This window comes from Betta splendens, chromosome 5 (genome assembly GCF_900634795.4).
Source record: "Betta splendens chromosome 5, fBetSpl5.4, whole genome shotgun sequence".
Taxonomy (NCBI): domain Eukaryota; kingdom Metazoa; phylum Chordata; class Actinopteri; order Anabantiformes; family Osphronemidae; genus Betta; species Betta splendens.
Window position 1 is genome coordinate 13,707,927 of NC_040885.2, and position 11,795 is coordinate 13,719,721.

General features: G+C 44.8%; 1 protein-coding gene across 1 annotated transcript; it reads right to left on the bottom strand.

Moving 5' to 3' along the window:
* Positions 1–319: 319 nt before the first annotated feature.
* slc6a1b (solute carrier family 6 member 1b) lies at positions 320–11,546 on the bottom strand. Its single transcript, XM_029149691.3, has 15 exons — positions 11,156–11,546; positions 9,690–10,106; positions 9,259–9,390; positions 8,926–9,026; positions 8,469–8,578; positions 8,208–8,340; positions 7,451–7,585; positions 7,262–7,365; positions 6,606–6,730; positions 6,239–6,351; positions 5,931–6,062; positions 4,815–4,917; positions 4,547–4,647; positions 4,101–4,268; positions 320–2,841 (listed from the first exon to the last, which is right to left on the bottom strand). Exons 2-15 carry the CDS (start codon positions 9,934–9,936, stop codon positions 2,728–2,730), a joined length of 1,818 nt encoding a protein of 605 aa, XP_029005524.1. The 5' UTR covers positions 9,937–10,106; positions 11,156–11,546; the 3' UTR covers positions 320–2,727.
* Between the last annotated feature and the right edge of the window lie 249 nt (positions 11,547–11,795).

Here is an 11,795-nt window from a genome sequence, read left to right on the forward strand (position 1 = left end):
TACAGCGAATGGGAGCTTAACCACTGCACGGCAGCGGAGACGTCGATGATGCATTGCGACTGGGAGGCGTGTGTGCGATAGTGTCTGTGCTGGCACAGAGCTCGGCGCAGGTGCCACAAGGATATTGTTGTGGCAGGAACCATTTTGTCAAAGACTGTAAACTAAGTTTAGTCTCTAGTGGTTATTTGCATTTTGACCATTTCTGTTAAATCTCCTGACTTTTTTTCTACTGTCTAAAACTCTATACATATATTTTATCACCCCATGTGCTTTGGGTAATAATGCCCACTCCACAGACAGCAAACACATGACACAGCTGTTATAATCTATAGGGATTTATTTAATATTTTTGCAGGTAACATATATTGCAATCATGCTTTTTCATATAACACCATCTAAAGACATTTATTATATTTTTTACATAGAATATTTTACATTAGGCCCATGAAACAGCTAAAAATATACAAAACAATATTCTCTGACTAGACATTTCTATTACATTATAATTATTATTATCTTTATTACTCTATTCTGTTAATAGTCATTTTTACAGTTGAGAGAGAGAGAGAGAGAGAGAGAGAGAGAGAGAGAGAGAGAGAGAGATGTGCTTTAGTTTCTGAGATGATAATATTATTGCAGATAACAGCAAATAATATAACATTTTTGTTCAACATTTAGACAAAAGAAAGAGAGAAAAATCAGGTTGTACAGACATTCACAGATACATGTATTACACAGTCCAGTTTACAACATCATTCAAGAGAGAAAACTGCAGTATGGTAACTATACAAAATTCATGAAACCCTTTGTCATTGCACATTTTTAATTCTTAATTCACAAACATGAACGTAGATCAATGGGACTGATTCAACCTGATTTCTGTCGCATGTAGCTGCCACAGAAGCAAATGTTCTTAAACTACCTTTATAGTAATACAATATCTGTGGTCTGTCAAGTCGGCTCCTACAGTTATATTTCATATTGCCAAATAAACTTGATATGTATTGATAGGTTTTCCTTTACTCTGTGAAAAGGTGCAGTGTCAGAGGTGATGGCCTGTGTCATGTGGTGTCAGCTGTGCTTTCGTCGGCTTCGTGCTCCAACGCACCTAAAGTTTTTCCGTTTGGAGTTCGCTACTGTAAATCTGTGAGAGCGAAGGTCAGCACAGTATTTACACTGAAGGACATTGTGCTGGCTGGAGCGCATGCAGAGAGGAGGCAACAATTTGGATCAGCTCGTGTGCCCGAGTACGTGTAACACACGTGATACTGTACATATTGACACTGCTTCATGTTTTTGTGACGTTGGATTGCAAAAGAAAATTGCAAATAGTTCCATTTTTTTTAATACAGCATGAATTTTCTTCTGATTGAATTTGGTCACGTCCACCTTTGTTCCTGAGGAGTGTGTTACTAAATAATACAAGTAAACAGTTTAAGTCTTAACAGTGGTATCTATCATAGAAATCCATCACACACTCTCCGATGCAGCAGCCACTGCAGCTTATTTGTACTCACAGTTTAAAATATAGATCTGAATTAGCATTGGCTTATTGCAACACGACTCCTTCTTCGGGAGAAGGAAAATGTTCATTTTTCAAATATTCCCCCCTAAGGCAGAAATATTGTATTCACATGACAAATGTGCAATTTCTGTAATGGCTACAGCTTTTATGTTGGATGTGGTAGTTTACAGATCCAAGTTGTGCTTGTAGGCGGATGCTGTATTTACCACCCCACTGCTCTAGTCAGACAAAAGGGGATGCTTGAAATCGTCCATAAATAGCGAGCAGGTCAAATCTCTACAAATCTTTCAAACTCGAGTGTGATTTTGGTCTTCCTCACGCTCACATATAGAAAACGATCTAAAAACGATCCTACGAAAAAAAAAAAGATTCCGATAACGTACAAAGTTATTGTTTAGAAAACAAAAACTATTTTTAACAGTCTGTTGCTATGTAGGTTATTTTTGCTGTGGTCACAGGTTTCAATCGAGCCAAAAGAACTTGGACGCTTCAAATTCCTTGCTGTGTTGTGCTTTTTAAAGGTAGCCCCAGACGGGTGGTAAACATTTCAGGCAAACTGCGAAATCCTTCGAGGGAGTGACAGTTAAATGATATTTTACACATGTATGCAAATTTGGCCTTACCTGTTGCACATTCCCATAATGTCTTTGCCTTTTATTGGTCAATATTCAGTTTTCCCTTTGAAACTGTTTTTTTTTTTTTACTTACTGTACTACACTGCATTTATTTTATTTCATGTACAAGCATCTATTTATTGAATGTACAAGCAAAATGCATTTACCATTATTTTTCTTTGTACAATAATTCTAGATTAGTAGATTAATAACTTCAACGTAGCACAATACTATTGACTCAATGTGGGCCTCCAAATTTAAATTATATATTCAATATACAGTGATTTCCTAAGTCACGTTTCCTTTTCTAAAAAGACTAATTTTTTGCATAATGAAATTCATAACATCACAACGACTTTGCTGGGTGGTTTGTTTTTCCTCGTAGCTTTTATAATCTGTATTATACAAATGAACAAACAGAAAAACCCCTAAAAATAACTGTGTAATAAGGTTGGTCTCACGTGTCCCCAGGAGGTAGGTGAATAAAAGCAGACATTGAAGTCTGGCGGTCGTTCCCAACCGTTATTACGTTTCTTCCATGCTAGGGTGCCTGTGTGGCCGTCAAGACACAGAGGTTGCAACATCTGTCTAGATGTACGCCTCCTCGTTGGCAGGGTTCTGATTCTGGCCTTCTGTCTGCTGGTCCGGGCCATTTTCCTGAGCCTTCACGATCGCCAAAGGCTTGATCATCTTCCGCAGGCGCTGAGAGGCAGAAACAAAGCGGTGACACCACTCGCACAACGCGCCGCGGCGTTTAGTCCAGACTAAAGAGCTGCAGATGTTGAAGCGGAAGCTGTGAGCTGAAACACAGCTGCGGATCTGTTTATTATACAGCCTCAGGGTCTGAGATATCACCAAGGAAGACAGAGACTCGTTTACTCTGGCGTGATGTATGTTCTGCTTCAATTAAATTACCGACACTAACAAACAAACTTGTCATTGACTGAACCTGGCTTAAACTAAGCCCACAAAACAGAACCGCGAACGTCCCAATCTGTGATTCGACTGCACGGACAGCGTTGGTCCGAGCTCTGCAGCACAAAAAGCCTTGTCAAACTGAGAGTGTGCCTCGGTGCAGAGCCCCAATCAGCTGCTTGATTGCTACAATTAGACAATCAGCCATCAGCTGGTGCTGCAGGATCTGACACCTGCACATCGCCTCTGACAGACTCTGTTGCACTGCCTGCAATTATGGCCCATTTATTCTCTCAGCGCTGGCTGGAAACCTATATATATCACTAGGGGCTGTATGGCTGTAGGTTATTATTCAGCACACTGCGGATGACTGCAAATCAGAAAGCTCTTAACGTAAATGGCATGTCAGAAAGGGTATTATCTGTCATTGATTAGCATCATTAGATCAATAAAAATGCACTGCACCATTCGGCTGCATATAAATGGACGTAATTCCTCAGCGCCTGTTCTAGCAGAGAGGTGTACAAAGTAGTTGAACAGAGCTAATTAAAACTATGCTACTAATTCTTTTTATCAGTGCTGTACTTCTTATGGCCATTCATCATATCTCCTTTCCCAGCATGCACGTGTTTCCTCATTTAAAAACATTACATCTTAGCACTAACGCACTGTTGCAGTGCACTGGACAAAACCACATTGGGCTCAGCTGAACATTTCCCATCCAGCGTGAAGACTCTTCTCGGTGCTAAATCACCCATCAGGTACTTCCAATGTCAGCTATTATGTAAATGTCATAAATGCAGGCAAGGGTGGTGTGAGTTGGGTCTATTCAGGTATAATATTTGTGCCAGACTCCACTGATAAAAATCGAGTGACCTTGTTTGCGTTCAACCACGCTTCCCTCCGGCGATGAGTGATCTCTTCTACAGTAGAAGTCCACAGGGCTTGTGTCTTACATGTACTGTATTAGCACCCTCCATGTGCAGCGTGACGTTTCTGCCTGTGTTGTGCTGTATTCTACATAATAGATGGCATTATGATCTTACCTCTTTGTATGTGCCGTCGAGTGTGAGGAACATGTAGCCCATGTATCCAGGGATGAGGGTCATGGAGGAGAGGGCCATGAACCAGCCCACCCCCTGACCCCAGGCTGGGAACACGTAGTCGCCCATGGTGAGCGGAACCATCTGCACTGCACTAAACAAGAAGACGCCCTGTGTACAAGACACACAGGAGAGCGGGTCTCAGCAACTTCGAATAGCTTACAGACATTTAGACAGGATGCACAGCTTCATCTGTTTTATACAGTTTGCCTAATTTGTATAAAGCCCTTCAAAAGTAAATGTAGCTGCTTTTGTACATGTGACCAGGCAGCATGTGGTTTGCGGACATTCCCAACATGTGCCTTCACCTGGGAACTCGCCTCAAAAACCTCAGTATTGTCCCTAATGGGATGCTATTTTCCCTGCTGGTGTCTAAAGATAACACTTACAGCCACAACGAGCGGAGTGAAAACCACCCAGCAGGCCTTCCACCACAGACAGGGCCTGTAGCCGATCATTTCCTCAATGTTGTCATAGAACTTGTTCACACCTAGAAGCAAACATAGAACATGGTCAAAGGTATATTAGTTATTCCACTGGATGTTTGAATCCAGCACACGATTTGGTGTTTCATAGATTCCAGTCAAAATGCGTTTTGCTTCGAAATATTCGGAGTCAAGCTGCTCCTTAAGGAGATTAGAGGCATATCGGGCTCACCGTAAAACCACGAAATGGAGATGCACTCGAAGAAAACCAGGAAGAGCAGGGACATTCCACTGGCCGAGTAGTAATCAAAGAGCTTGAACACATACAGTCCACCCTGTGAAAAGGAAGAAGCCGGAGAAATGAAGGAAAGAGAAAAGGCGATTATGGTATTGGATTTTTATCACGGTGCTAAAGCAGTCAAGTGGAAGAACAACAAGGGCGAAGGCGCCAGTGGATGGGGCTGAGGATAGAAGCGGGGTTTAAGCTTAATTGTAGAAACGATTTTACTGTGACGGTGAGATACAGACGGTGGCGGTTCAGATAAAATGACTGCACGTCTTCACAATCTCCTGCCTCTATCGAGCCATTACGGGCGCCGGCTCAAATGGACCTGATACAGTTCACCTGCTCATCTGCAAAGCTTGATATACTGCACCGGTGTAGTGGTTCAGGTGACTGCATCGTTCTAACAGGGCTGCGCATTTCGCAATATGGGAACCCAGCGGGATACAAGTCTGGGGACAGTCTCTGTTAATTGTGAAACAGCATTGTCTATTAAAGTCCTATTCGTGGCAGCCTGGTGTGTTTCTTGTGGAAAGGTGGCGTTCTGACCCCACTGCGGGTCAAAATGGTCTCCCGGCAAATGTGTTTTGACCCAAAGTTGCCACGACCAAAGTGTTGACATTTTGACTTGACAGAGCTGCTAAACAATAACTTAGGGGCTCTGTAAAATCACTTCAGCAGGGCATCTTCATGAAAAATGCTAAATTTCATGGCAATCTACCGTAGCCTTCAGCCGTGACACATCTTGCTCTGAATGTGTTGCACAGATCTGCCTAATCTGCTACGTTATAATCCTCTGGCCCAGCGGCTACTGGGAAATTAACAGAAGTGGAATCAAGGCTCCAAATTGCTTTCATGCTTTTTCCAAGTGTGCCGAGTGAAAAGTGGCGCAGAATGAGCTGATTGGAGTGCGATCGCTCGACCCTTCAGCGCTGAAGATCTTTGGAGTGCAGTGAATAGCATTTGGTAGAAACAAGGTAGCTGTAAACAGTCTTGGAGGTTAGTGCTTTGGATCAGAAGTCACAAAGTGGTTGGATTCCTCCCCCTAAAAAAAGCGAGGGTCACCTGTGTGATGTTGGACAGTCCGATGATGTAAGAGACGAGGCAGACGACCGCAATGAAGATCTCTCTGCGGTTCCGGAGAACCCGAGGGAATTCATCAACCAGGGCGGTGATGAAGCCCTCCACCGTGCAGAACTGCAGAGATTGCAGAGTCATGATGTAATACACCGTCAAAATATAATTATTAGGTCAGTCGCTAGTTTCATACTTGGATGTCTGAAAATGGGAATGGCGAAACAGAATGGCTGCATGAAACTGAATCCTGGCCTCAGACGTGTCTCTGGAGGTGGGATCATTTATTCAGTTTTTACCTGGCTGTCGATTCCCAGCATCAGCAGCATAGAGAAGAAGAGGATGGCCCACAAAGGAGAGATGGGCAGCTGGGTGACCGCCTCAGGATAAGCCAAAAATGCCAGACCAGGGCCTGATGGAAGTGATAACATGACCGGTAGGAGACGCCGTACAAATATTCCAAGTCTAATTTGTGTCACTGTGTCCTACATGTTAAACTCAAGTGTTTCTCCAAATTGCTGAACAATTTCTCCTTCCTTACAAAGCCAGAAATCGGACATGCATCTTAAAACGAAGACGTTTCCAGGGGCAAATTTTTCTACGCCGGTGAGTATCTCTTGCCTTTGCCCCTTGGCACTATCGAGTTCCAACATTGATTGCAATTACCTGAGGCCGCCACATCAGCGATGGGTCTCTTTGTTACATAGGCCATGAATCCCACGATGGAGAAAATGACAAAGCCGGCGAACATGCTGGTGAAGGAGTTGATGCAGCAGACAATGACAGAATCTCTGTAGGGGAGAGACAAAGCACACGGCAGCCATTGTCACGCCTGTATCAATTCCTTATCAACCTGTCACACATTGTCGAGGGGGGTTTGGGGGAGGGGACGGCGAGGAGCCATTTTGAATCCCGCAGCAGCAGCGCCGCATCTGAATACATTTATATTGACTGGTCCCTTTTTAAAATGGCAGCGAGCACCAGCAGTTTCAAACCACTCGGAGCCCCGGAATACGTGCAGCCGTTTGGCTGCTGACCAGCGTTTACAATGTCACGGGGGCTGAGCCAAACCACAGTCTGCGCCGGTGAGTGTAAAACAGGAACTACAGCCAAAATAATGAAATGAGTGACAGAAAGCTGGAGGCTCAGATAGTCCCGAAATAGAAGCTACAGCGGTCATTGTGTTGCCAGGAAACCAAAAATAATCCAAGAACGAGACATCTGCTCAGTCGCATTCATGAGGGATAAGTCTGCACGGGTTTTTAAGAGACGGCGACATTTTTTCCATGTAGTGAATGAAATTGAAGTGCAACACTACCAACCTGTACACATTGTTATTGAAAGGGTTGTAGCTGCCGAGAGCAATGAGAGAGCCCAGTCCCAGACCATAGGAAAAGAAGATCTGAGTGGCAGCATCCAGCCACACCTGGTGCAGGAAGTACAAGACACCTTTAATGACGAGGGAGGCTCTTATAGCTGGAGACCGAGCAGGAGGCGGAGAGAGAGCGTACCTCCGACTCCTTCAGTTTGTTGAAGTCTGGCGTGACGTAGAAGAGGATCCCATCAATGGCACCAGGCAGAGTAACCCCACGACAGAACAGGATGAACAGCATGAAGTAAGGGTACGTAGCTGAGAAGTACACCACCTGTGGAGCACAACGTGATGCTTAGGCTAGCAGAGGCCGAATCGCACCGACATCCACCACCGGCGTAGGTTTTCCAGCCACAAGCCAATGCACAGGAAGTACAGAGGAAGTGAAAACTGCCAAGTTGCTCGTGAGCCTCACAGCGCAGCACACTGACCCAGTCAGCGGTTCCCCAGAGGCCGGGTGACCCCGGAGCGCTCGGGTTCATCGCACCGCTATTGTACCGTTTCCCTCCTTATCTCGGCTAATTTCACGCTGCGCTATCAAAGTCGGCACATTTCAGATCAGCCGCGATGCAACGTGCAGAGGAGGAAACGAGCCGGCAGAGGCCGCGACCGTGTTTGCCACGGGAAACAAACACTGGACTCACTGGGCTTTTTCTACATAACTGGCTAAAACCTGCCACAGCCCAAGCTGCAGCCTTTGTACCTGCGAGCTGTGGGATACTATGACTGAAAGGGAAGGAATCACATTAAAAATGGATACGGGATTAGATTAAGATTAGAACGAACACAAATCCTTTTATTTGTCTCTTTACAACCCTTGTGCTGATTCTGAGCGGTGAATCTGAAGTGCGAGTAGGATCGTGCAGATTGGGGCCCGTCACATTGGGTTTACTTACTTTTCCAGTCCAGCTGACCCCCTTCCAGATACAGAAGTAGACAAGCACCCATGCAACAGCGAGGGTGATGGCCAGCGGGAGTCTGACCTCTCCGGGCTTCTCCAGACCGTCCGTCAGCTGGTGCATGTTGCGTCTGCGGGGAACGAGTACACTGGTCTTACTGGTCTTACTGGTCTTAGGCTTTGTGTTACAAAAGCTATGGAGGGTGGACCGTGTTCGCAACACAACGCTGATTTGGAGTGTTTCTCATGCTGAGCTTACTCCCAGAACTCCACCACAGCGCTGGTGAGGTTTCGGGTGTCTGTGATGCTGTAGTTGGTGTAGCAACGATCTGTGTTCCAGGGATTGCCACAAGACTGCCACGGCAGCTCCTGAAAATCAAAGAAAGAAAAATTCACACAGACAGCTCTCTTTACACGGGCTGCTCTCCCACCGTTGGCTTCCATTGTCCTTGGCTGTCAAGCAGCCAAGACCATGATACTCATTTGGGACATTGAGATTTCATGCTTTTCTCGGAGGCGTGAATGTCTCATCAGCAAATGCATTTATCAATACCTCGAGTAAGGCGCTAATTATGTGGGAAAGGAAGTAATAAATGTCATAGTCTCTTAAAGCCAGTGTTCCCTTCTAAGTGCTGGCAAACAGAACCTGCCACATTGCCATGTAAAAATACAACCTGGGAAAATGAAAGTGCTAAACAAAATTACCAAATACTCACAGTAGTGAAAGAATTGTACAGATAGTAAAGAGCCCAGGAAATGATCACAATGTAATAGATATTGAGCCAGAAGGACAGAACAGCAGCAGCCAAGCCCACACCTGAAACAATGGGAAGTAGGCATGATATTAAAATTTGATAAAATATGTGTTTAAATGAAACAGGAACAAATAATATATGTGAGGCATTTTGAGATTTTAAGGTGTAAGTGATAAAGTCTATGACACAGTTACACAGTCGCCAAATGTGAGAGAAAATATTTTCCTCTTATTTCAGATATTCAGCGTGGCCGATAAACATAAAAAGCATGGTTTAGGGCCTAAGTGCCTTTACCTTTAAACATAGGGGCCAGTTTCCACACTCCAAGCCCTCCGATAGACGTGTACTGCCCAAGAGCCGTCTCCAGAAAGAACAGGGGCATGCCAGCAAATGTGAGGGTCAAAAAGTAGGGAATCAAGAAGGCCCCTGAATGAGAGGTAAGAGGTAAAAGGCGGGTGAGCAACGATAAACCAGAAACCATTAACATTTAAAATAATCCAAAAGGGACATTAGGTAGAAGGAGTGTTTGCGTTCACGCGGTGGCCAGTTTGTGGCACGGACTCTGGCGCGCGCGTTATTGCGCACGGGTTTCGTGGGGGATTATGCCCTTTAGATTTATTTTAATTATAGACCACTGGGAAGTAACTGGATGCTTTTGATGTCGAGATCTTTGCACTCCTTTTGTCGAGTGGATACATGGAAATTTGCCAATAATTCCTCATTACCTCCTCCGTTTTTGCCACATAAATAAGGAAATCTCCAGACATTTCCGAGTCCGATTGCGTATCCGACACAAGAGAGAAGAAAGTCAAATTTCCCAGCCCACGTTTCTCTCTCCGGCACCTCCTTCTTCGTCTTCTGCACTTTCACCACCAAGGTTTTAGGTTTGTCGTTTGGTGTAGTGGTGGGCGCGTCATTCACAGTCTCCGTTAGGACGTGTCCGTCCGATGCTTTGGTCCCGTTGGTGGCCATGGTGACTGTGCGGGTCGGGTAGTCCTGACCAGTGAGCAGCGGTGAGCGTCAGTACCGGTCCAGACGAACCGCGGCGATCCCGTCTTGTACGAACTCCCGCAGATCAGCCGAGCGGAGCGGAGGAGGGTCTGGAGCAAAAGCAGCGACACCTCAGCAGCTGTCCAGCGCCTCTGGGAACGCAAATACACACGCGTTCAGATCAAAATGCATCGTGTTTAATTCAAATAACAAAGCATCTGAAAAGCTGATGAGACCAGAAAAGAAAATTTACTAGTTTACAATAAAATTTTGTAATTTCGCGGAGACGTTTGTGTCAAATTCCATTAAATTGAAATTCGTATTAAATTTTCTCAATAGCGGTTTAATCTGTTTACAAAAGGAAAAAAAAACACTAAACGTGTAAACTGTATTGATGAGTAAGAAGAGTTTCATTACAATGAAATATATGTATATATATATATATATATATATACATATATTATAGGCCTTTCTTCAAGGTCGACAGAAAAAATATGTGCAACACGATCTATTAACGCCACGGGACTCCCAGAGCCATACGAATGATTTTTAATTGACTGAAGTGAATGCATGTTAGCAGAAATTTAGAGCCTGCTCTTGTCCTTGATTCATTTAGCTCTAAATTCAATGGCCCACTTCCCACTGCTCCGGTACAAGGGAAGCGCAATTAAACACATTTAGGAGTCAGAGGCGACGATCATGTCTAATGAATCACCTGAAGTGGCTGCAACTCAGTGGAGCTTACAGCCTGAATAGACATTTTCATAATAAATCTACATGCCAGTTCTGAATATTCTTAATTTACATTAATTGCTGTAGATTAGTGTGCTATTTATTTTTATGTATTTAAACTTTATCCCGTTCTGTTTTTCCACGTACGCCACTGTGACTATATTTTTGCGACTCGTTTCATATCAGTCAGTCATTAATATTCCAGGTTCATGTCACATTTTACTTCAAAGAGAAACGCGCCCTCGAGACAGACTGAATAAGGAAACGCGCGCGCGTGTTCCCGCACAGATCACACGTTTCTATTTGACATAGTGAAAATGTGGCTGCGGGACTCCAGAAATGCGCCAGCGTCTCCAAAGTCTGCGTCGCCGAGTCGAGCGCAGTCGCGCGTCCGTGCGCTTTGCCAAAATCCGCGCGCGCATCGAGCCAACAAACCCAGTGCATGCCCAGTGTACAGGACCATACTTACAGGAGAATGTCCTTCCTTGTCAGATAGTTTCCCCAGTGGAAAAAAAAAGCGAGCTTTTGAAAAGTTGTCTGTTTGTACTTTTCAGAATACACCCAAACTGGAAACTTCCTTTCCGAGAGCAGCGCGCGAACGTATGATCCTGACGGGAAAGGGTGGCGGACAAATAACGTCTTGGAGCGCGAGGTGCTGTCCCCGAAGGAGTGGTGCTGAAAGAGAGGAGGGGAGAGAAGACGGGGGAACGAGCTGCCGCCGTCTGTTGGAGCGAGCAGGGACGTAACATTCAGCGCAGGGTCCTCACTCTCATCTACATAGCGTCAATGTCAGCTCAAAGTCGACCCTCCCCAACCTCAACATTTCCACCACTGTGACGGTAACGGGTTTGAGAGAGGAGCATCCTCTTGTCTCAAGGTTTTATATTCTTAGTCCTGCAGCTTTTTTTTAACATCAACTTCTCCCTCTCTCTCTTTCTCTCTCTCTCTCTCTCTCTTTCTCTCCCCCCTTGACAAGCTCAAGGGTCCATTGATGCACACAATGCATTTCAGTGGGTTACTTTACATGGAAATACATCCTCTCTTTGCCTTTGATAAGTTACTGTACGTTTCTCTAAACATCACCGGAATCAATCAGTGTCACACACACA

Coding starts and splice junctions, on each gene's coding strand:
- slc6a1b (XM_029149691.3), bottom strand. CDS start 9,936: ATGGCCACCAACGGGACCAAAGCATCGGACGGACACGTCCTAACGGAG. Junction 8,579..8,925: donor TGTACAATTCTTTCACTACT/GTGAGTATTTGG, acceptor TTTGATTTTCAG/GAGCTGCCGTGGCAGTCTTG. Junction 6,352..6,605: donor CGCTGATGTGGCGGCCTCAG/GTAATTGCAATC, acceptor CACTTCCATCAG/GCCCTGGTCTGGCATTTTTG.